Source organism: Hemitrygon akajei, chromosome 20, assembly GCF_048418815.1.
Source record: "Hemitrygon akajei chromosome 20, sHemAka1.3, whole genome shotgun sequence".
Lineage (NCBI taxonomy): Eukaryota > Metazoa > Chordata > Chondrichthyes > Myliobatiformes > Dasyatidae > Hemitrygon > Hemitrygon akajei.
In genome coordinates, this window is record NC_133143.1 from 21,957,073 (window position 1) to 21,979,040 (window position 21,968).

The window sequence follows — 21,968 nt, forward strand, 5'->3', positions numbered from 1 at the left end:
AGAACCAAACAGCAGATTACATCTGTACTTGTTGCATCCCCTGCCATCCGTGCCTCTTCACCTCTCAGTTATTTTCCCCTCTCCTACCCACTAGTTTTTAACTCCAGTGTGTTTTGCTACACATTTCTTTTGTGGACCTCTGCCATCCACAGAGCCAGAAAATCACAGAAGGGTTTTTAGTCCAGTTGTATGCCCTGAACTTTATGCACTGGAGTATGGCCAGAAAAGGGTATACATGGAACAAACCGGCCTCACTCACAGAGGTCCTTGTTTGAACAGGGAAGAGTAAGCTTGTATTATGCACAACCTTTGCAGATTCCAGAATAATTCAGAGCCCAAAAAAAAAACTACTGTGGTGATGTAGAAAACACGACAGCTAAATTGCAGTTGGATTTTGGCCAAGTGATCATACTTTGGGAATGTTGATTGAGGGATAAAGATCATACAGGATAACACTGTCGATGGTTTTGGATCTTTTGCATGTACCTGGGAGGGCAGGAGGGATTTTGGAGTGACATCTTATTCATTGGACAGTGTGTCCTTCACTAAAAATTTTCATGAGTATGGCAATTAATACCCAAGGTTTTCTGATAAATTCAATGCTTTCAAATATTTTGTAGCAGCCAAGTAAGGCAGTAAAAGCTGAGATGGGACAGTACTGTATTCAACGTTAAATATTGCTCAGAAACAAGTTGCTGTGAAAATTACCATTCTCAAATTAAGACCACACATTTCTTTGTAAGGTGCCAGAAGTTAGATGCAAGTGTGACATTTCACTTTTTGTGTACATCAGCAACGAAAAATACTAAACACAGAAAATGGGAATTGCCCTGTTAACAAAGGCGTCTTTTTAGTTGATTTGCATACTGGTGGTGTAATGAATTTTGAGTGTGTACTGAGAAGGAGCAGAGTATCTTTTGATCTCATTAGATTATTACATGCAGATGCTGATCATTTATCAGAGAATTCTGACTGTCTTGTCTTGAAACCAATTAGTTTAATTTTTCCTAGAGATGTTAAAATAATCAGTGAGATAGGTGATGCATAAAAAGCAAATGGATGCTGGATGTAATGAACTTTTTAAGTATCAGTTGAGGACATTGTACTAAAATCACAGAAAACTATGGACTAACAAGTTTCTAAGCTGAAACTTCACAAAAAAAATGCATTTTAAAACACATAGGCCTTTACTCTTATTTTTAGTGCAATTGAATACCCAAAATGTTCTTTGATTAACAATGGGATTATACAAAGCATTGTACAATAGTGACATCTGCTGTTGGAGGGTCATAGAGGCAGAGGATGATAGTCGAGGATTGTTTTCAGATTGAAGGACTGTAACCAGAGGTGTGCTACGGGGTTTAATACTGGGTCTTTTGTTGTTGGTCGTGTATTTCAAAGGTTTGAGAGAGAGAAGGTAGATGGTATGATTAGTAAGTTTGCAGTTGGAGCACTGTGCAGCAGCAAGCCTCTGATACTCGTGTGTGGATGTCAGATCAGCACGCTCTGTGGACAGGGGCTTTTCACCCCCCCCGGTCAGCAAGTCCCGGCATCGAAACGGGGAGGAAACGGGAGGGTCACTGACCACTTCAGATTGCAGAGTCATGGGGTCAGAGGGCCTTGTGAGTCTAGAGGTCAAAGCCCGTGATTGGTGAGTCCTGAGATCGATACTGGAGGTGCAGATCGAAATTGGCGGGTCCAGAAATCGAGGTCTGAAGATCGAAGTCATCAAGTGGAAGTCCGGACTCAGCCCGTCTGGAAGTCGGAGGTCTGATATCTGCAACTGTGGGTCAGGAACTCTGGAGCCGCCAGTACTGGTTTTGGCCTGTTTATGTGAGTGAGTGGGTGGGGAGGAAAGGGGTGTGGTTTGCTGTTGTAATCTTGTTACTGTAGCTTGTGTTGTTCTGCTGGACAATGCAGACATGTTGGTGCTGGAAAGTGTGTCGACACTTTAGGGCTGCCCCCAGCTCAGCCTTGTCAGTTGTTAATGCAAATGATCTCTAATTTCCCCACATCCTTGTCCCTAAACCCTAACTTGACCCCTAATTCCCTACATATATACATAACATAGTTAAATATGTACAGTAGTGTAAAATAAAAAGTAGTCAGATAGTGTTGATGGGTTCACTGTCCATTCAGAAATCAGATGGCAGAGGGGAAGAAGCTGTTCCTGAATCGTTTTGCGTGTATGTGTGTGCGTGCTTTCAGGCACCTGTGCCACCACCTTGATGGTAGCAATGAGAAGAGGGCATGTCCTGGGTGGTGGAGATCCTTAAAGATGGACACCACCTTTTTGAACCACCGCTCCTTGAAATTGATCCTAATGTGCGTCTCGGTGATAGCATCTTGGGGGATTGTTGGTGTGGATAGGACCTAAGTTTGGAGTGTAGAGGAATAAAGTGGGATCAGCACAGATGAATGCCTGATGGTCAGCACAGCCTTGTTAAGCCAAATGAATATATCACCTTGTTTTGCTATGACTCTCAATGACAACACTAACAGAGACTAGTAAATGGGGATTACTAGAGACATTGCAACTGTTTTGAATATAAGTACTCCCTCCTCCCAATTTAAAAGAAAACATTTAATTTGCTTTGTTAATTAGAGATCGTTTGTTTGTAGGAGAGAGAAAACAACTTTGTATTTAGAGAATTGAAACACTCAAAATGATTCTTCCACTGGACTTTGGTGCACATCTATTGTTTTCTACTAGGCAGATACTTTTCTGGTTTATACCAAGGTAAGAAGGGCTTTTCATGTTGGAGAAAAACAGGAAATTCTGGAAAAATGTTGGAGAAACATACTTAATCTTACTCTGTCCAGCTATGCTACACCAAAGTTAATTGATCAGCTCTTCAAAACCCACCAACCCCAACTTCTCAAAGCATACAGCCTTTTGTGTGAAATAAATTTTCAGTAGAAGATGGCATTTTGAGCCTGGGTTGTTGATGCACCATCAATAACTCACTCTGAGACGTAAGAAGCGAGGTATCGGCTTTTATTGACTGGAAGAATGAACAACACTACATCCTGGGGAATGAGGCTGGGCAACAGGCCTCAGTCGCCTTTATACAGGGGTCTGTGGGAGGAGCCACAGGAGCAGTCCAGACAGGTATATGTAGTTCACCACAGTTGTATCCGCTGGCTATGCTCCTTCCGTGCTACTAGTTGTGGACCGTAAAGGAGGAACCCAAATATACCTACAGATTTGTGAGTGTGATAGATGTGGGGCAGTATGAAGTGGGGTAGATGATGTTTAAACTTCTCTGTGAATGTTTTATTATTTTTATTTTAGGAATATCAACAGAATGAAAGCAACCTTGTCATTTCTGAGGCAGAACTGAAACATGTTGCCTACATCTACAAGTGTAATAGCTCTGTGCTGAAAATTCAAGGCAAAATCAATTCCATTACAATTGGTAAGTAATTAGTAGATATTTAAAGAGGTCAGAGGATTTTGTACTTCCTGCCCAACGCCGCTACCATTAGGTAGGAGTTATAGTAACATAAAGCCCCACATCACCAGGTTCAGAATAGTTACATTTCCGCACATATCAGGTCCTGAATCAACTCTCGCAACGTTAATCATTCCTTGGCAACAGAATACAGCCAACCACCTGCCATGGACTTGTTTCTTTCTTTTTCTTTTTCAATCTTTTTATTAGTATTAAAAATATTATGAACAAAGTACAGTTAATATATTAATAAAGGGATTACAAACATACAAATTCCCATTACACATGAAGGAATACATAAGCAATGAATACAGTATAAATAAGTTTCCCCAAAACATGAACCATATAGTATATATATGAACAAGGTAAATCTAGATATTTCATAATATATGATATATTAAAAAAAGAAAAAGAAAAAAATATATATGCAAAGTGACTTGTTTCTGATTGTGTAAAACAAGAACGTAACTTTCTCTTTTCTGCAACACGATAACTAGAGATTTTGCAGGTGCTGGAGCAACGGCTGAGTTCCTCCAGCATTTTCTGTGTTCCTGTTTCTTTTCTACACAAGTTGGTTTAGTTTGTATTCTGCATGTTATCTGTAGCATGTGCCTGTGAAGCTGCTGTAAATTTGCCCATTGTACCTGTACTTCTCTACACTCATTGATGCAGCGTTAAACTCGACATGGCCCAACAGATCCTGGATGTCACTGCTTTCCTTTTGCAACAGAGAAGCTGCCCGTTTATATAATTCTTTCCGTTTCAGATTCCTGTAAAAAGCTTGGCCTTGTGTTTGAAAACGTAGTGGGGATAGTTGAAATCATCAATTCACGGAATGTGGAAATACAGGTAAAGAATAAATTGCCGTGACACCAGTAAATTCTTAGTGTTAAGTTAGCTCGATTATAGAACATTGGCAAATCTCTCTCTGCTTTGTAAAAAAAAAAAATTGCTGGGTAGAAAGCATGTGAAAAACATTTTCATAGACTTTATCTCAATTAGTTTTGCATTGCCTTATAAAGTTATTGAATATTAAATAAACCTAATACACCAGTTTTTTTTCTATCTGTTTTATCAGAACATAGAAATCCCTTCTGCACAACACGCAATATTCCATTGGCTTTTACTTGCATTCGGTTCTGACTACATTTGTAAGTTTGTACTAGTGACACTGGTTTCAAAATGATTGCTGATATATAGGTCGGGACTCCAAGGCTGCCGAGCTGGGGTGTCAAGGTAGCGTAGTGGTTAGCACAATGCTCTACAGTACCAGCAACCCAGATTCAGTTCACAGCACCGTCTGTAAGGAGCTTGTGTGTTCTCCCCGTGACTCGGGTTTCCTCCAGGTGCTCCAGTTTCCTCCCACAGGTGCTCCTACTTTCCTCTCGGTAGTAGGTTAATTGATCATTGTAAATTGTCTTGTGATTAGGTTATGGTTAAATTTTGGGAAGGTGGGGTTGTTGCTGGGTGGTACAGCTCAAAGGGCAGCAATGGCCTACTCTGTGCTGTATCTCAATAGATAAGTAGAATGTTAATAGAATGAGGCTGTAAATTATATCACTCAGATAGAAATTCCCACAGCATGCATTCTGTCTGCATTCTGCTTTTGCCATTAGGGATCGAACCTTGATGAAACACAACCTCAGAATGCAGGGTAAATGTATGATTCCAAGATCTATAGGTAAGTAATTGTAAACGAGTCAGTCACACAGCAGGGGAATGGGGCCCTTCGGCCCAACTCATCCATGCTGACTGTGTTACTCAGTGAGCTGGTCCCACAGCCCTTCGAACTTCCCCTTCCCATGCACTCAGCTAGATGGCTTTTCAATGTTGCTAACGTGCCTGCTTCAATTATTACTTCTGGCAGCTTATTCCAAAGACACAACTGTCCTTTATGCCGCCGTGATGTCCTTTGTAAATATCTTGCCTCTGATCTTAAATTAATGGCTGCTTGTTTTTAGCACCCCCTTTCCTGGGGGAAAGAGTTGTCCTGTGGCTGGGGTTAGGGTTAAGTAGGAAGGTTGCTGGGCTGCACCATATAATGGGAAGGAAGGGCCTGTTCCCCGCTGTATCTCAAACGGTCTCGGCCCGAAACGACTGTACATAGATGCTGCCTGGCCTGCTGAGTTCCTCTAGCATTTTGTGCGTGTTGCTTCAAATAAAAAAAACTATGTGCTTTCACCCTGGCATTGTCTCTCGTGATATCATTTATCACTATCAGGGCATTCCCTCAAACTCCTACGATCCAGGGAATAAAGCCCTAGTTTATGCAAATTCCCCTTGTGACTCAGGTCCCCGAGTCTATATTGAAATTTGAAGATAAATCAGAACTTCCCTATTCATTTGCACAATTTTGCGTAATGCAATACAGGACATAAACCATGATAATCTGATGGTATTTGGAAGGTCATGCTCACTATTTATTGACGCTAATGGTACTGTTTTGTTCTCCAAGACCAACAGAGGTTTGATGCAGCAATCATTTCAATCAAATTTAATTACTGTTAAAAAGCAATAAAACAGATGCTGTAAATACAAAGTAAACTGCAGATGCTGTGGTCAAATCAACACGGACAACACGCTGGAGGAACTCAGCAGGTCAGGCAGCATCCATGGAAACGAGCAGTCAACGTTTCAGGCTGAGACCCTTCGTCAGGACTGATGAGGGAGGGGGCAGGGGCCTCATAAAGAAGGTGGGGGGAGGGTGGGAAGGAGAAGGCTGGTAGGTGCCAGGTGAAAAACCAGTAAGGGGAAAGTTCAAGGGGTGGGGAGGGGAAGCAGGGAGGGGATAGGCAGGAAAGGTGAAGAAGGAATGTAAGGGGAAAGCACTATGGGTAGTAGAAGAAGGCTGAGTCATGAAAGGTGATAGGCAGCTGGAAGAGGAGGCAGAGTGAAAGTGGAATGGGGGAAGGGAGAGGGAGGAAATTACCGGAAGTTGGAGAATTCAATGTTCATACCAAGGGGCTGGAGACTACCCAGAAAGTATATGAGGTGTTGCTCCTCCAACCTGAGTTTGGCCTCACGGCAGTAGAGGAAGCCATGTATGGACATATCTGAATGGGAATGTGAAGCAGAGATGAAGTGGGTGGCAACCGGGAGATCCTGTCTGAGGTGCTCGACAAAGCGGTCCCCCAATCTGTGTCGGGTCTCGCCGGTGTAGAGGAGGCCACACCGGATGCAATAGATGACCCCAGCAGACTCATGAGTGAAATGTTGTCTCACCTGGAAGGACTGTTTGGGGCCCTGAATGGTGGTAAGAGAGAAGGTGTAGGGACAGGTGTAGCACTTAAGCTTGCAGGAATAGAAAACAGATGCTGGCAGTCTGAAATTAAAACACAAACTGCTAAAAACATTTATGAAGATGGGAACTGCTGAGTTAATGTCTCGGGTTAATGGCCTCTCATTGAGTTTTGTTGAACTGAAACATTCACTCTGTTTCTCTCTCCACAGCTGTCGCCTGACCTGCCGAACATTTAAAGGCATTTTCTGAGCAATACACAAAATGCTGAAGAACTCAGCAGGTCAGACAGTAACTGTGGAGGGGAATAAACAGTTGATGGTGTGGGCCAAAGGAGGAAGCTAGAATAAGAGAGTGGGAGGAGGAGAAGGAGACTGACAGATGATAGGTGAAACCAAGTGAGGGGGAAAGTGGGAAGGCAGGGGAGGTGGGGGTGAAATGAGAAGCTGTGAGGTAACAGGTGGAAAAGGTATCGGCTGAAAAGGTTCAAAGTTTCATTTTATTGTCCAAGTCTGCACATACAATACAAAATCTGATATTCATCTTCTCCAGATAGCCATGGAATACTGAAGGAGAAGAAGGAATCTGATCAGAGGGAAGAGTCGACCATGAGAGAGAGGAAAGGAGGTGGGGCACCAGAGAGAAAGATGGGCATATGAGAAGGGAAGGGGTAGAGGGGAGCCAGAACTGGGAATTTAAAAAAAGAGAAGGGAAGAGGGGAGGGAAATTACCAGTAGTCAATTTAATGCCATCAGGTTGGAGGATACCCAGATGAAATATGAGGCGTTGCTCTTCCAACCCGAGAGTGGCTCATTGAGGGAGTAGAGAAGGTCATGGCATGCATGCCAGGATTAGAATGGGAAGTAGAATTGAAATGGGTAGCCACCAGGAAATCCTGCCTGTTTGATGGACAAGTGAAAATGCTTGTCGAAATGGTTCCCCAGTCTTTAATGGATCTCCATTATATTTCAGTTCAACTTCCTACTCTCATTCTAACCATGTTGGTCCATGGTGTCCTCAACTGTCAAGATGAGACCATCTATTTCTTTAACTTCCAGTAATTTCTCTTCCCCCAACCCTTTTACTCTTTTTCCTTGGTTACCTCTCACCCTTCTCTTCTCAACTGCCTATCACCTCCCTCTGGTGCCTCTCCTCATTCCCTCTTTCCCATCGTACACTCCTATGAGATTTCTTCTTCTGCAGCCCTTTACTTTTTCCTCCTATCACCTCCCTGATACCTGCTTTCTCCCCCTCCTCCACCAACCCACCTTCCCCCTCATCTATTACCTGCCAGCTTGTACTCCTACCCTTCCCACCACCTTCCTTTCCTAGCCTCACTTTCCCCCTTTCTTTCCAGTCTTGATGATGGGTTTTGGCCTGAAACATCAACTGTTTATACCCCTCCACAGATGCTGCCTGACCTGCTAAGTTCCTCCAGCATTTTGTGTTACCAGATTCAGATTCAGTTTATTGTCATTTAGAAACCACAAATGCAATGCAGTTAAAAAATGAGACAACGTTCCTCCAGAATGATATCACAAAAGCATATGACAAAACAGACTCCACCAGAAAATCCACATAACATTTGGCAATCCCCAATCCAGAGTCCGGAGAGGCTGCTGCGTATTAATATTGTACTACCGTCTTATCACGTTCCCCAGAAAGGAGCTCCAAATCCACCAGATAAAACAAAGACCAAAAACTAAAGCTACAGGACCTGCACAAAACCACATAGTTACAACATATAATTACAACAGTGTAAACAGTTGCATAATTGATAAAAAAAAACAGACCATGGGCACAGTAAAAATAGTCCAAAGATGTTAAAAGACTATAAGTTCACCTGCATTTAAGGCATTCTCTGGTTTTGTTTACTAATGTAACAGTTCTATTAATGTTAGCAAAAATTGCCTGTTAATTTTTTAATATTCTTAATTAAAGGAGCTCTGACCTTGTGTTATTAAGTTTTTGGCACACATCTCCATGAGCTCTGAAGTAATAATGGGAGTATGTATTCCTATTGACCAAATTGAGTGCCTAATGAGTTTTGCTATACAGAGCATTTCAGTTAATTGGGACACATTGGGAGCCAGTGCATTTTGGCCCAATTAAGCAGCTGGTCCAATTAGCCAAAGTTTCATGGAAATAGTTAAAAAGGTATTTTAAAAAAAAGACAAACTGAATAACAAATTGTGTATTTAAATGAAATACAGAACAAATTAGAGTACTGCCAATACTACTGCAGTACTGTCAATCTATGTATTAGTTCCTAATAGTTAACATCAGAGGAATTCATCTGTATCATATTCTTTTGACTTTAAATGAATAAAATCAGCACAGACAAGTAGTGCAATCGACTGCCTTCGTACAATGCTGTCAACAATTGCAACCTCCAAATCTTAATTTTCGTTGTAATATTCAAGATATGGAGAATTTGATATCTTCGTAGTTTGTAACTTGTCAAAGTAGTGAAATTGCTTTATTTTCACTCCTGGACATCTCTGGCATCTCCAAGCCTGAATGCTTGAAACCACAAGAGCAAAACAGTTCTAAATTGTCTTACTGCTTATTATTGGTATCAGTGACAAAATCTCTTGTTTTTGAACATGAACACACGGAACCAACGCTATTGTGTGTCTAACGGCGCGCACAAGTGCATGGAACCGATACTAGTTAAACTATTCAGCAATAGTCTCCTGTCCCAATTAAGTGGCACGGTGTCCAAAAGAAAATAAGGGACTCCTGACTATTTTCTCAATTAGCTTCTGTTACTTAAGAGTTGTCCTAAATAAACTGATGACCCAATTATTTGGAATCCACTGTATTCAGTGCATTCTGGTTGAGTTTTGATTGCCCATTTAATGTGAAAAGACAAGAAGAATGCTCAGACTGTAATATAGACAGATTACATACCTAAATTCAGTTGATAGCCTCAACAGTGAATAACATGAGTTTCAAATGTGATCAGTTTCTCTCTGCAGCAAAGGATATTGTTCTGGAGGGAAGTCTCCAATTCCTACATGTATATTTTTTCACAACTCTGCCATCGCTAGTTTGTTCCTTTTGAAAGTAATACTCAGCGTTCAGGATACATCTTTAAATGCTAGTGTTACTTGGCTACATTTATTAATAAAGTTGTGCATTGACTTTGCAGGTAATGGGCAAAGTACCGACTATATCCATCAATAAAACAGAGGGCTGCCACATATACCTCAGTGAAGAGTCACTGGCATGCGAGATTATCAGTGCCAAGTCTTCTGAAATGAACGTCTTAATTCCTCAAGGCGAAGATTATGTAAGTTTTACACTTGTGAATACTTACCTGGCATTCCAAATTTCAGGCTCTCAGGCAAACCTGAACTGTTACAGATTGTACTATCAGACTATATATATATTGTTCTCTGTCTTCCGAGCGTAGAATTTGCTTAGAATCGTATCCCTGTGTTATGGCCATTCAGGTAACTGAAATTCAACCTCACAGAATCATTTAAAAACTACCTAAAATTTTAATACACGTAACAAAGTTGGCTCTTACAGATTTTATTGGGTGGCAGGGAGTAAACAAATACATCCCACCCCCGCCCATAGTTTGAGGGTCCACCCTTTAGTCTAATTCCTGATGGGCAAACTGCTGAACAGGAAGAGCCCACAAAGTGCAGTCTTATGCTTTTGAAACTTGGAAGCAACCAGCAATAAAAAAAATTGATTTATCTTCAGAGGGTGGAAATATATCTCTCCAAAATGGTGTTCCCTCCAGTGTTCACTTGAAGGATTCCAGGAGCTAGAAGATTAAGTAATGGTCTGAGGCCCAGAGCTTTATTTCACCCCAAGATTTTCTCCCCTTTAGGAATGAATAGATTAAAGATCCACGTAGACTCTCAAGTGAAACCTGTGATGTACAAAGTACATTCTGGAGCATAAAACTTAGCAAGCAATGCTGGTTTACCCCCACAACTGTAAACACAACTTTTCTTTTGTTTGAAGACTAGCTACTAAAATAGCAGTAAACCAATGAGTTCTATCTGATATGAATCACCAGCCCTTGGCTAGAATTCAAGCTTACAAGGTTTACTAATTTACCATTGTTTTCTTTTAAAAAATACATCAAGTTCTTCACTATTTGTATTCCTTTTTGGTTAAAAATTAGTTACTTGTAATGAAACTAACATTGTTTTTAAATGATTTTCAGTGAAAGCTTCTCATTTTAACAGCTTTGCTCTGGATTTCAGTAGTCAATATAGTGAACTTCAACACAAAACAATTAAGGGTTTAGGCAGTCAAGCCTGCCAAATGTAACATTGTGCTTCTATGACTGGGACAGAGTTCTCCCTTTTGGAGGAGATAGTAAGGATTGATTATCAAGATAGTCTGTTTCTTTCCAGCGAATTTTCTTTTTGTTTAGCTAAGAATTAGAAATGTAGAAATTAACATTGGCTAGGGTTATTAAACTTAAATCCATTCTTTACTCTCTTTTATAATGTGTATAGTTTTGTTCTGGAAGAATGGATAGTATTGAAAAAAATTCAGCTGACGAGATTAGAAAAATGAACAAAAGAAAAAACAATAAACACAAGAATTTCTTTAGATCCTGGAAATCCAGAGTAACATACACAAAATGTTGGAGGAACACAGCAGGTCAGGCAGCATCTATATAGAGAAATAAGCAGTCGATGTTTTGGTCCAAAACTTTTCATTAGGACTGGAAAAGAGGGGGGGGGTGGGCAGAACCAGAATAAGAAGGTTGGTTGGGGGGGGGGGGGGCATTGGAAGCAGTACAAGCTGGGAGAGGTAAAGTGCTGTAGAAGGGGGAATCTAGTAGGAGAGGACAGTGGGCTATGGGAAAACAAGAAAGAAGAGGGGCAGCAGAGGGAGAATTAGTATGCTTGAAGCAGATTTGCATCATATCAAGTGTCTACATATTAACATTACAAATGTAACACAGTTAGATTGGGAACATCACTTTTTTAGTGATGTTCCAATATCAATGAAATTAAATGGAACTTTCTGAAGTAAACCGTAGAAGGTTGAGGGGGGGTGACTTGATAGAGGTATTTAAAATTGAGGGGGATAGATAGAGTTGACGTGGATAGGCTTTTTCCATTGAGAGTAGGGGAGATTCAGACGAGGACATGAGTTGAGAGTTAGGGGGCAAAAGTTTAAGGGTAACACGAGGGGGAATTTCTTTACTCAGAGTGGTAGCTGTGTGGAACAAGCTTCCTGTAGAAGTGGTAAAGGCAGGTTTGGTATTGTCATTTAAAGTTGAATTGGATAGGTATATGGACAGGAAAGGAATGGAGGGTTATGGGCTGAGTTGCAAGTCAGTGGGACTAGGTGAGAGTAAGCGTTTGGCATGGACTAGAAGGGCTGAGATGGCCTGTTTCCGTGCTGTAATGGTTATATGGTTATAAATGAGGCAAGAATTGTTGGCACGCATTAGGTTAAAAGGGCTGTTTCAGAGCATTGCAAATTTATTGATGAACAAATCCCATGTCAGAGTAGCAAGTTGTACACAAAACATTTGACTCACTGTCCATACTAGGTGTTAACATACCCATTTCCCAGTTCCAGCCCTTTTAATCTCTCCTGACTAACAAATTCCAGATATGACTGACCCTGATCCCCATGGTTCCTGGTTCAAAGTCGGATGTACCAACAATTCTTGCTTCATTTACTTCAGAAAGTTCCATTTAATTTCATTGACATCATTGAAAATATTGATGTTCAAATGCTCGTTTAAATCATTAAATGTTGTGAGAGCACCTGTCTTCACTATCCATTCGAGATTGCATCCACTTTCTGGGTAGAAGGAAAAGTTCTCTTTCTTGTTCCTGGTAAATCTCACACGGATGCTAATTCTACCCACCTCTGTTATGGGAGAAAGTTCCCCACTATGTTTCCTATCTATCCCTCTCAAAGTTTTGAATACTTCAACAAGGCTCCCTCCCCCAGCATCTACAGCCTTTACTACTTCAAGGGAATTAAAACCCAGCCTGTCCATTCTCTCCTCTAAATGGAAACTTTTCATCGCAGACAATTTCCTCTGAACCTTCACCAGAGCAGTCACATCTTTCCAACAGTTTGGCAAACAGAACTGTGTGCAATACTGCAGCTGCAGATAAACCAATATGTTATAAAATTGCCCATAACCTCCTCGCTCCTGCATCCTGTGCCCTGACAGCAGAGATCCTTGAACCTGTACACCAAGGTTGCTCAGTTTTTTATTATTTGCCAGGGCTCTCTATTGTGTATATCCAAGCCTTCATAGTCCTTCCAAAATGCATCTTTTTTTTGTAGTTAATTCCATCTTCCTTTTCCTCTGCCCATGTTAACAACTCACCAATATCGTTCTGTAGCCAAAATCCCTCCTCATTTACAACTACTGAAACAAAAAAATGATAAAATTGCATGGATGACTTTGCATTGATCAAGGGACCAAATTTAGCTTCCATAAAGTTGCTGCTAAACCACATGACCTTGCGATGCCCTCCTTTGCCACAGCTGGTGCATAAGCTGAGAGAACCAACTTGTAGAAGAATGCGATAGTTGTTAGACTCACAGAATCATTCCTCAGAGACAACATGCCAGATTCTTCCTGCACAATACCTGCCTATGTCCTGTTTACTGGAAGCATCAGTGGTACACAAGTGTCAGGTTCTCAATGCAGGTCTCCAATGGATCTCATGCAAACATGGACATGTATAGTTCCTCTTAATTACGTTAAACACATTAAACACAATGTTGAAAAACACTCCGAAGAGGCACTGGAATTAAAGAGGACAGAATGTGTACCCTGGATGGGGATATCAGTGTCTGAAACCAAGAGTAGTTCTCAGTCTGGGTCTGAGACTAGTGCTGAGTGAAACAACACAAATGAAAACCAGTATCAGGGTGACACAGTAGTGCAGCCAGCTCCAGAGATCTGAGTTCAGTGCTGGTGCTGTTTCTGTGGAATTTATGCATTCTCCCTTCGACCACTTTGGGTACTCGGGTTTCCACTCACATCCCATAGACATGGGCTAATAAGAATTGTAATTCTTGTTACCATCATTAATTGCCCCTCATAATGAGTGGTAGTATATGTGTGGGGTTAATCGGAGTTGGGAGTAGTGTTTTTTGAAGAAATCAAGTGGGAAGATGACCTGGTAAATGGGGAAGGTCAATAAATTTGGCCATGGTAGCAATATCAAATCCTAAAACAATGAATAAAAAAACACGCAACATTTAAACCAGAATGAGGCTGAAAAAGCCCGGATAGTTACTTGTCAGGTATTTGCAGATCTACAGGGACTAGAACAAATTGGATTGCCACCACCTGTGTTGTGTAATTTTATGCCCATAGTATAGAGTTAAGAATAAATAATTGATAATGTTAAAAGTTAGTTTTCTGTTTAAGGTATAAACTCCCAGCCACTTAAACAAGTTTTGTTTCCTTTACAGAAAGAGTATCCAATCCCTGAGCAGTTTAAGACCACGTGGAATGGGACAAAGCTACACACTGAAGCGGCAGAAAATGTTGGCTAACCATACATTCTGCGGGCTGTTCCACGATTCACATGTGGCATTCTAGAGTTACAAATCACCATAATGCAATTTTACACTTTGTGCAACCATAGCAAACAATACTACAGTAGTCAGACACCTTGCAGTAACTGCTTTACAATAGGGGTGCAATGATTGGCAGTCTTACTGGCTCCGTATGTCTTTAGTAACACAAGTTACAACCCACGTACTGTACATACTTTGAGTGTAATTGCCACCTTTGTACTTACTGTGCTTAGTTTGACTAAATCTCACCTAGTTCTTTGATCTGTTTAAGTTATTTCAGTTCATTTGAGAATTAGTCATTGCAACCCTTTGTTATGGTGAGTGCACCTCATTTTTGCTGTTCTTTTTAAACATGGGGGGGTGGGGGAAGAAGCCAAACTTGACCATTTTTTTAAACAAAATATTTCAATTGAAGTTTAATCCAAAGTCAGCAAGAACGGTAATGTGTGACTGCTCGGCAATAGTTTCAGTCAAAGTTCTAAATGTATCTCTTTGTACCCAAGTAAAATTGTGCCATCATTGCATAACAGTTTGCCTTATTTTCTTGGTTCGACTACAGGTTGTTCTTTTGGAGAGTAACTGGATATGAAATTATGGTTTTTAAGTCAACTTTTTTTTTACATGATATTTTTGGATTTTCTTTTTTTTTCTTCTATTGATGTTAGAACTTTGCCCGACAATATCAAACCTCAGTTTGTATCAGGGAGGAGGACTCTTCATTTACATAATGAAACAAACATCTACCTTAAGGTGTCTGTGTAATACGATGCAAGCAGGAACAGCAAATGTTATAGTAGCTGTTAAATCTCTCTCTTCCCACACTCCAAGCTTTACCTTGAAATATCCGAGTCCTTTTATTAAATTATAGTTCAGAGCGTTCACTTCTGTAGGTTTGTATTGTTCAATGTTTTATATGTAGCAATTGGGTCCTGGCAGTGATATTACAATGTAATGACTCGCTTAAATCCGCATTTAGCAGGACCACAACGTGCTCACACATCACAGCAGCAAGATTAATGTAAACTTTTACTGTTCAAATTTCTAAAGTTTGTCCTCGACATTATCTTAGTGTAGAAAATAGATAGAGACGGTTGCGATGTAGTATTGAGTTTGTTACTGTTAATCACACTGAGGGATTGGTTATTGTAATTCACATCACTGGATGGTTTAAAGATACTTGTCTTGTCACACAAGGAGGATGTCCTGAAAATAAAAGTGGAAGTGTTGCAGAATAAAGCATGATCAATGAGTGCTTCTATTTTCTTGGACACGGAACTGATTATTTAAATTCTGGGTCATAACATGCAAATAAATATTTCACAAAATAGTTTCTGTAAATGATTACAGCATGGATAGAGGCCATTCAGTCCTCACAGTCTATGCCGGAAACAATCTATCTAGCCCCATTCCCTTGGCCTCACTCCATGTCCTGTGAATTTTCCCTTTCAAATATTTACCCAGTTTCCTTTAGAAGACTGCAATCGAATTGGCATCACCTACTACTCCTGGAGCTTGCAATCCTGCTCCTAAAGCTTGCTCAAAACAACAATCCTTCCATTTTGTACGTTCCTCCAGCCTAATTTTTTTTTATAAAGGCAATAGATTTATTGCTTGTAAGGATGCATAAAAATTTCAATTGAAAACATGCATCTTAAATAAAGTATGTGTTGTAAAATACTCAGACTGACAGTAGCACTGAGGAGAGAGAGCGAGTTAACATTTCAGCAGAACTGCACAAAGTTCACCTGCATTTCACAGGTACTTAATGAATACTTCAGTATTCACTACAGAAAAGGATCTTGGCAATTGTAGGGATATCTTGCGGCAGACCGAGAAGCTTAAATATGGAATAGGATGTGCTCGAGCTTTTAGAAAGCATCAAGTTGGAGAAGTCACCAGGACCAGACGGGATGTACCCCAGGCTACTGTGGGAGGTGAGGGAGGAGATTGCTGAGCCTCTGGTGATGATCTTTGCATCATCAATGAGGACAGGAAAGGTTCCAGAGGATTGGAGGGTTGCGGATGTTGTTCCCTTATTCAAGAAAGGGAGTAGAGATAGCCCAGAAAATTATAGACCAGTGAGTCTTATTTCAGTGGTTGGTAAGTTGATGGAGAAGATCTGAGAGGCAGGATTTATGAACATTTAGAGAGGCATAATATGATTAGGAATAGTCAGCATGGCTTTGTCAAAGGCAGGTCGTGCCTTACGAGCCTGATTGAATTTTTTGAGGATGTGACTAAACACATTGATGAAGGTAGAGCAGTAGATGTAGTGTATATGGATTTAGCAAGGCATTTGATAAGGTACCCCATGCAAGGCTTATTGAGAAAGTAAGGAGGCATGGGATCCAAGGGGACATTGCTTTGTGGATCCATGAACTGGCTTGCACACGGAAGGCAAAGAGTGGTTGCAGAAGAGTCATATTCTGCATGGAGGTTGGTCACCAGTGGTGTGCCTCAGGGATCTGTTCTGGGACCCCCTACTCTTCGTGATTTTTATAAATGACCTGGATGAGGAAGTGGAGGGATGGGTTAATAAATTTGCTGATGACACAAAGGTTGTGGGGGTGTTGTGGATAGTGTGGAGGGCTGTCAGAGGTTATAGCGAGACTTTGATAGGATGCAAAACTGGGCTGAGAAGTGGCAGATGGAGTTCAACCCAGATGTAAGGTGATTCATTTTGGTATGTCAAATATGATGGCAGAATATACTATTAATGGTAAGACTCTTTGCAGTGTGGATGATCAGAGGGATCTTGGGGTCTGAGTCCACAGGAAACTCAAAAGCTGCTGTGCAGGTTGACACTGTGGTTAAAAAGGTATATGGTGCATTGGCCTTCATCAATCGTGGGATTGAGTTTAAGAGCTGAGAGGTAATGTTGCAGTATGTAAGACCCTGGTCAGGCTCACTTGGAGTACCGTGCTCAGTTCTGGTTGCCTCACTACAGGAAGGACGTGGAAACCATAGAAAGAGTACAGAGGAGATTTACAAGGATGTTGCCTGGATTGGGGAGCATGCCTTATAGGTTGGGTGAACTTGGCCTTTTCTCCTTGGAGCGATGGAGGATGAGAGGTGACCTGATAAAGGTGTACAAGATAACAAGAGGCATTGATCGTGTGGATAGTCAGAGGCTTCTTCCCAGGGCTGAAATGGCTAGCACAAGAGGACATAGTTTGGAAGTAGGTACAGAGGAGATGTCAGGGGTATGTTTTTTTACGCAGAGAGTGGCGAGTGCGTGGAATGGGCTGTCAGTGGCAGTGGTGGATACGGAAACAATGGGGTCTTTTATGAGACTCCTGCATGGGTACATGGAGCTTAGAAAAATAGAGGGCTATGGGTAAGCCTAGGTAGGTCTAAGGCAGGGACATATTTGGCATAGCTTTATGGGCTGAAGGGCCTGTATTGTGCTGTAGGTTTTCTACGTTCATGAATATTACAGCTGGATTTTAGTCTCCCTAGACTGCTGTTCTAGTAGCTTCTAAGTGGGCAGATGCATTGTTGATTAGTTACGTGGTCTTATTGAGGGTTATTGGATCTCCAGCCACTGTGGAAATAAGCACCGTAACAGGCCTTTTGGCCCACAATATATGTGCTGAACACAAAGCGTGATCAAATTAAATCTCTTCTACCTGTCCATGACCAATATCCCTCTATTTCCTTACATATTCCTGTGTCCATCTAAAAGTCTCTTGAATGCCACTATCATAGCTGCTTCCAACTCTACCCCTGGCAGTACATTGCTCACATCTGCCACTCTTATTGCCCCGCACAGCACCTTTAAACTTCCCTCCTTGCCTTAAATCCATGAATCTAATATTTGACATTTCTATCCAGGGAAAAATATTTTGTCTGTCTGTTTGCTCTATCCATCCCCCTCACAGTTAGGTCCCCCCTCAGTTTCCGATGCTCCAGAGAAAGCAATACAAGTTTGTCCAGCCCATTCTAACCCTGGTAAACATCTTCCCCTACCCTTTCCAAAGTCTCCATGTCCTTCCCAGAAAAGGTCAAACAATTGCAGACAATATTTTTGTGACAGACATTTTTTTAAATAATTAACAAGCAGCCATGTTCCAAAACAACAGAGTCCTCAGAATCACCAAAGCATTTCAGTCAATAAAGTACTTTAAGTGCAGTTATACCTGTAGTATAATGGATACTATTGTTATGGATTCAGCAACAATAAATATCTGAGTGAGGCAGGGTTTTGATAACAAACAAAACGTTTATTAAACACTGAAAAACAAACCCCCAATAGTACGTAACCGGAAATCGGCTGCTGTGCGGCAGTTTAAACAGTTCTTAAAGCAATGAAACTTAAACAGTTCTTAAAACGATGTTGCAAAAATAGTTCTTCAAAGTAGTATTGCAAAAATTCAAAATGCTTACAGTCCCTTTAAGGGAGAGACTTTTTAAGATGATTTAGATTCTCTTTCACATCGTGTTGTTGCAATTCCCAGTCGAACCACATTTTTCCCACGAAGAATTTATGAAGATGAAATGAAGCGGCTTAAAGGCACTGACCTTTCCTTTACAAAACTGTACTCAATCCTTTCTGTTATTCACAGGGATTAGCACGAGCACAGTCAACGAATTCCTTCCGAATGAGGATCAAACAAGGTCGAACCTGTTTCACCGTCGAAATCGACTTTCCTCGATCTTTTAACTCCCGAACTCCGATCTTCACTCTCCACTGATTCTCAACTAGCAGTATTATAAAGAAACTGCTGGCAATGACCTTTTAAACTTTAGACATTAAATAAAACTCCATCTTTCAACCACACTGCGTCATGATATTAAATCACGCAGTGGCATGAAGTCAACATGGCAAATCCAGCCAAGAACTGCCCCTCCTCACAGGGAGGGGTCCTCCTTTTATACCCTGTAAAAAAAACCTGTCACGTGACCTCTACTGGCGGGAAAATGACGTCACTCCACCATCACAAGACTATTACCTCAAGTCCAGTATAGCTTCAACACCAGTCACGTGACAAGGGTATGTAACACTATATACAGCAGGTCACCCAACCTGCCTCTTGGCACTGGCCAATCTGTTTTAATACTAATACCAATTAGTACCAATCTGGTTATTTATACTACCTACTTTGACTCACATTCAATCCAAGTTTAACCTAGGATAATAAGAGCCACCACCGGTAATTGAACTAAGTGTTTGGGTATTCTGTCAGTTTAGTCAAAGATGAGGTTCTAACCATGAAGCTCCAGCTCAGAATCGTGGAACCTTGCAGCTCAAGATGCCATTTGACTGGTCTCATTTGTTCTCAGTTAAAAGCTGTTAAGGGAAGTTGCACCTCGACCTCCTCTCTATTTTTGATACTCTGTGGGTTTGTGTGCTGCAGTCCCTCATGCAGTTAAGGCTTAAGTGTAAAGAGAGTTTCTACCTTCACCATATTTTCAGGCAATAAGTAAATTTCAGGAGAAGGTGATGGCTTGCTGACATGATCAGTGATCTAGATACCCTGGACAAAATCCTGGTGACCTAGATTCAAATCCCACCACAGCAGGTGGTGATGAGGCCTTTACCACAATCAATTAGTTTTCATGGTCATCGTTAAATGTTAATTCCTGTATTTGGCCTTTATAAGATATAGGAGCAGAATTAGGCCATTTGGCCCATCGAGTCTGCTCCACTATTCAATCATGGCTGATCCTTTTCTCCCCTCCTCAGCCCCACTACTTGTAACCTTTGATGCCGTGACCAATCAAGATCCCATCATCTCTGGCTTAAATACACCCAATGACCTGGCCTCCACTGTATCCAAAGGCATGTCCCACAAATTCATCACTCTCTGGCTAAAAAAATTACTCCACATCTCTGTTTTAAATGGACACCCCTCTATCCTGAGGTTGTGTCCTCTTGTCCTAGACTCCCCCACAATGAGAAACATCCTTTCCAGACCTACTCTGTCTAGGCCTTTAAACATTCAAAAGATTTCAATGAGATTCCCCCTCATCTTTCTAAATTCTCCCTCATCCTTCTAAATTCCAGTGACTGCAGGCGCAAAGCCATCAAATGTTCCTCATATGATAACACTTTCATTCCCAGAATCATCTTTGTGAAGCTCCTCTGAGCCCTCTCCAATGCCAGCACATCTTTTCTTAGATAGAGATCCCAAAACTGTTCACAATACTCAAGTTGAGGCCTTGCCAGTGCCTTATAAAGCCTCAGCATCACATCCCTCCTTTTGTATTCTAGACATCTTGAAGTGAATGCTAACATGGCATTTGCTTTCCTCACCACCAACTCAACCTGCAAGTTAACCTTTAGGATGTTCTACACAGGGGCTTCCAAGTCCCTTTGCATCTCAGATTTTTGGATTTTCACCGTTTAGAAAATAATCTGCACATTTATTTCTTCTTCCAAAGTGCATGCCCATGCATTTTCCAACATTGTATTTGATTTGCCACATTCTTGCCCATTCTCCTAATCTGTCCAGGTCCTTCTGTAGCCTACTTGTTTCCTCAACACAACCTGCCCTTCCACCAATCTTCATATCATCTGCAAACTTGGCAACAAAACTATCTATTCCATCATCTAAGTCAGGGGTGTCAAACTCATTTTAGGTCATGGGCCGGATTGAGCAAAATGCAGCTTCATGCGGGCCGGATCAGTCGGACGCGTGCGAACGCAGCTTTCATTGCCTCCATTTTTTCAGCCTGCTCTCATGTGTCTCAGTCTCTGCTATAACTACAAAGTGTTTCACTTTACAAATTCCATTTCTTATGAAGAAGACTGCCGAATAAACATTAAAAACCCTGAAAACCTGGTACCTGAATAAACTCAGCATTAGCCATATCATACGCCATAGGCGCTTCGATTACTGGGGCCAGCTTTAATAGTAATTAGATATTATCTCGCGGGCCAAAGATAATTCCACCACGGGCCGGATTTGGCCCGCGGGCCTTGAGTTTGACATATATGATTTAAGTAATTGATATCTCAGCTTTTTGAGCATCTTCTCCCTTGTAATAGTGACTGCATTCACTTCTCTTCCCTCACACCCTTCAACATCTGGCACACTGCTAGTGGCTTTCACAGTGAAGACTGATGCAAAGCATCCATTTAGTTCATCTTCCATCTCCTTGTCCCGTTATTATTTCTCCAGCCTTATTTTCTAGAGGTTCTCAACTCCCATTATTTTTATATACTTGAAAAAGCTTTTTCTATCCACCTTGATATTGTTTGCTAGCTTGCTTTCATATTCCATCTTCTCCCTCCTAATGATTCTTCTAGTTGTTCTCTGTAGATTTTTAAAAGCTTCCCAATCCTCTATCTTCCTGCTAACTTTTACTTTGTTGTATGCCCGCTCTTTTGCTTTTATATTAGTTTTGACTTACCTTGTCGGCCATGGATGAACTATTTTTCCATTTGAGTATTTCTTTGTTTTTAGAATATATCTATCTGACTCCTTCCTCATTTTTCTCAGAAACTCAAGACATTGCTGCTCTGCTATCATCCCTGACAGCAGCTCCTAATTTACTTTGGTCAATTCCTCTCTCGTACCACTGTAATTTCTTTTACTCCATTGAAATTCTGCTACGTCAGACTTTACTTTCTCCCTATCAAGTTTTGTTAAACTCAATCATAGTATGACCACTGGCTCCTAAGGGTTCCTTTACCTTAAGTCCCCTAATCACCTCCAATTCATTACATAATACCCAATCCAGTATAGCTGATCCCTTAGTGGGCTCGATGACAAGCTGCTCTAAAA

The 21,968-nt window shown here is 41.1% G+C and overlaps 1 protein-coding gene across 2 annotated transcripts in view; it reads left to right on the forward strand.

The window, feature by feature from the left end:
* Window positions 1-15,474, forward strand: part of cap2 (cyclase associated actin cytoskeleton regulatory protein 2) — a 197,309-nt gene extending 181,835 nt beyond the window's left edge. For both annotated transcript variants that reach the window (XM_073023997.1, XM_073023996.1), the window contains exons 10-13: window positions 3,296-3,419; window positions 4,222-4,304; window positions 9,848-9,988; window positions 14,131-15,474. In XM_073023997.1, the coding sequence (XP_072880098.1) occupies window positions 3,296-3,419; window positions 4,222-4,304; window positions 9,848-9,988; window positions 14,131-14,214 (432 nt within the window). In that variant the 3' untranslated portion in view covers window positions 14,215-15,474. The remainder of the gene's footprint in view (window positions 1-3,295; window positions 3,420-4,221; window positions 4,305-9,847; window positions 9,989-14,130) is intronic.
* Window positions 15,475-21,968: the final 6,494 nt, after the last annotated feature.